The 3,505-nt window shown below is 69.8% G+C and overlaps 2 protein-coding genes across 2 annotated transcripts; both read right to left on the bottom strand.

Moving 5' to 3' along the window:
• Nucleotides 1–17: 17 nt before the first annotated feature.
• Nucleotides 18–670, bottom strand: EMIHUDRAFT_248640 (hypothetical protein; the record flags this gene model as incomplete). Its single annotated transcript, XM_005762252.1, has 1 exon — nt 18–670. A coding segment is annotated over one exon (653 nt), but the record flags the coding sequence as incomplete, so codon positions are not given.
• Nucleotides 671–1,061: 391 nt separating this feature from the next.
• On the bottom strand, nt 1,062–2,607 carry EMIHUDRAFT_459895 (hypothetical protein; the record flags this gene model as incomplete). The annotated part of the gene is made up of 4 exons (XM_005762251.1): nt 1,062–1,229; nt 1,366–1,494; nt 1,572–2,051; nt 2,131–2,607. 4 exons carry the CDS (start codon nt 2,605–2,607, stop codon nt 1,062–1,064), a joined length of 1,254 nt encoding a protein of 417 aa, XP_005762308.1.
• Between the last annotated feature and the right edge of the window lie 898 nt (nt 2,608–3,505).

Raw genomic sequence — 3,505 nt, 5'->3', positions numbered from 1 at the left:
GCGTCAGCGTGAAGCACCCGAGAGAGGGGTGGAGGGTGAAGCCGTCGACGCCCCTCCCGACGGAGAGCACGAGCTGCGTGGCGGCGCCGAACACAACGTACCCCGCAGCGAGCATCTCCTCGCCCCTCCGGAGCACGGAGGCGCGCGTCCCGCCCTCCTCGCCGCCCGCGCGCGCCGAGTAGACACTGAAGATGGTCCCCGACGACGCGCCCGCGTCCGCCTTCTCCGCGTCGCCCCCGAGCGGGTCCACCACGACCGCAAAGCGCCTCACGCACGGGCTTGTCGCAGGGGACGTTGGTGCACAGTAGTAGTCGTACGGGTCTGCTGACACTGCCGGAGCCGGTGCAGGCGGCGCTGCATCCAACCCAATCCCGTTGCCGCTGCTATCGCCCTCGAGCTCGACGACGCCCTCGTGCGTCCCAAGCGCGACTACTCGCGTGCGAGTGCCACGCAAAGCTGCGAGAATGATCTCGGCGACCTTTTGATCGAGCTTGAGGACCTCCCGCTGCCACACGCCACTCCCGTGTTTGGCGTCACCACCCGTCCTGAGGCCGTGCCGCAGCAGCAGAGACACCTCGCGAAAGCTGCACTCCAGTGCCTCCAGGACCGCGACCAGCTCTGGCGACGCGCCGGACACATCGCGAAGATGTCTGTCCAGCGTGACCAGCATGGGCGGCGGTAAGGTGGAGTTCCTCCTTCCGCGCTCGCGGATGGGCGTGGACGTCGGCAGCGCAAAGCCGACAGACGGAGCGGGCCTCGCCATTCGAGATGCTGCAGATCGAGACACACTGTTGGACCACACTGCGGCCACGGTGGCGAGGCGGGAGGCGGCTGCGGCTTGGACAGACAGCGCGCGGGACAGCGCGCCGGCGGCGCTCGTCGGAGCTATTGCAATATGGCCGAGATAAGCGGAGTTGATTTCACCGTTTTTTCACGTTTTCGCGACACCCTCCCTCACGCGCGTCAGGCGTCACCCGGACACCCTCAGCCGCGGGCGCGTGGCGCCAACGTCATTTCCCTAAATCGGATAGCTCGAAAGAAGAAACACACCCACACCGCTGCTATAAGGGACGCTCCCACAGCGATGGCTCGGCGTCGGCGTCGTCTGACCATTCCTGCAGCGGCGTTCTACCACCGCCAGTGCCCTCGCCGCGCCAGTCGGGCTCCGTCCCTTCCAACCCGTCTCCGATCGGGCCCGTCATCTCGAGCGCGCCGTGCGCGTACGACCGCTTCGCCGCCAGGCGGTGTCTGCCGTGCACCGCGGTGGCGATCCACGCCGCGCCGAGCACGAGGACGGCGCCCGCCGCCCAGCCGAGCGCGTCGAGGCTGCTGCCCCGCCGCCGCGCCGGCCGCCTCGTCCGCCACCGTCGCGGCCGTCTTGAAGCTAGCCTCGCTCGTGGCCGCGTCGCTCTCGGGGGTGCCTGCGCGCCGCTCGAGGCGGCTCTCGTCGAAGGGCACGTACAGCGAGCCGTCCTGACCGAGGCCCGCCGCCGCCTACACGCCCCGAGGAGCCGACCGGTGGAAGGCGCGCGGCGGGAGCCGAGCTTGGCGGCGGCGGCCAAGCGCTGCACCCTCGCGTCTGCGGCAGCGCGCGCGTCCGCCGCCGCCGCTCGCGCGCTCGCCACCGCCGGCGCGCCGTTGGCGACGGGCGGGAAGGGCGCGTGCGGGATGAATCCGAGCAGCGAGCCGAGCAGGTCGTCGCCCCCCTCCGGCTCCTGCCTGGCTGCAGAGCCGCCCTCCGGCCTGCCGCCCTCCGGCCTGCCGCCCTCCGGCGTGCCGCCCCCCGGCCTGCCGCGCTCCGGCCTGCCGCCTTGCTGCGCGCCCTTGGAGGCGGGTGGCGGAGGCGCCTGCGGGCCCGCCGCGCCGCCCGGCGAGGCGGCGGCGGCTGGCGGCGGCGGCTGCTCCGTCTCCGGCGCCTCTCCTCTCGCGGCTGCTGCCGAGTCGGGCAGCGAGAAAGCTACGTGCAGGAGCGGCTGCAGCAGCGCGACGAGCAGCTCGGCCTCCTCGGGCCTGGAGAGGAGGGCATCGCGCCCGAAGGCCTCGGGGCACACCTGCCGCGCAGAGAGGCGGCCGCTGCGCTGAGGGGGGTGGGCGTGTGCGCGCTGGGCCGGCGCGAGGGCCGCGCGCCACAGGAAGAAGCGGAAGCCAGAGGTGGGCGCTGCGCCGGTGAAGGGCGAGGCAGAGCCAGAGGCGGGCGACGTAGACTTCGGCGACGGCGGCGGACGTGCGGCGGCGCGAGCTCGAGATGTGCTTGTCGCAGAGAGTGCGCGCGAGCCGCACCGCCTCGGCGGCGCCGAAGAGCGCCTGCCGCTCGAGCGCCGCATCTCCGCCGCCGAGGCCTCGCTCGGCCACGAGCGGCGCGCGCTTCTGTAGCTGGAGGATGGTCGTGTACAGCAGGCACGGCCGGCGGAGCGAGACGAGAGGAGGGACCATGTTGTGCTGGGCGGCCGCCTCGAGCGTCAGCACGAGCTCACGCGCCGGAGAGACCTCGCACGCGAGAGGCGACGCCGCTCCAAAGCCGGAGGCCACCACTCCGTTGACGGCGGTCCGCACGTCCTCCAGCCGCGAGGCGCGCTCGTCGGAAGTGGCGCGCTCTTCGACGCGCATACACAAAACGTTGAGGGCGACGAAAGCCTTTCGGCCGGGCGCGGCGTGAGAGAAGAATTCTACCACGGCAAGCCCCTCTCACAGCATGAGAGAAGTCCTTCCAAGATCCTGCTCGTGCAGGTGGGGACCCTGTCCCTCTCCCACCCCTCGTTTGGCGTGCCCGTTTTATTTATTTATTTATTTAGCATGAGAGAAGAAACCCCCGCGCGCATGCCTCCTTTGCGTTGTTTGTTTCCTTTCTTCTCTTTCTTTCTCTTCTTAGCTCCCCGGCGTGAAGTTGTTGAGACCGCACTCCACTGTGAATTTGTGTGAGCTCTGTGTCCTGATTTGCCAACAAGACAAACAAGTAACAAGATACCTACCAAGCAGGGTGAGGGCTCTTCTGCCCGCAGGCGCAGCCTCCCGATACCAACGTCCGGCCCACGTGTGGGTTTTTAGCCTCCCCGGCCCTGGACAATGTGCGGCTATCGACTGCACTCAAACCGCCAACAAGTTGGTGCTTTCTGACTTTGCTCCAGCTCCACGCACAACACCTCTCTCAACGCATCTCAAGATATCTCGGGCTCGAGCGCCGCGAGGCACGCGGAGAGGCGCTCCACGAAGCGCAGCGCGGAGCCGAGGTCGCGGTTCGGCAGGGCGATGTTCTCGTTGCCCGCCTTGGCCGCAAAGCTGGCGGGCGACGCGCTACCCCAGAACCGGCCAACCATGAAGCGGCCATAGTCGATTGTCGCAAGCTGGTAGTGGCGCAGCGCGAGCGAGCGCGGGTACGGCGCCGCGTCGGCCGCGTCACCCCGCGCCGCGGCGAGCGCGTCGAGGTAAGAGTCGAGGAGCGCCTCCTCGCCGCCGCCGTCGAGGTCGGCGGGCGAGAGCGCGTGCACGAGGTGGAGCGCCACGTCCG

This window comes from Emiliania huxleyi (assembly GCF_000372725.1).
Source record: "Emiliania huxleyi CCMP1516 unplaced genomic scaffold EMIHUscaffold_689, whole genome shotgun sequence".
Taxonomy (NCBI): Eukaryota; Haptophyta; order Isochrysidales; family Noelaerhabdaceae; genus Emiliania; species Emiliania huxleyi.
This window is presented reverse-complemented; position numbering and strand designations above follow the sequence as displayed.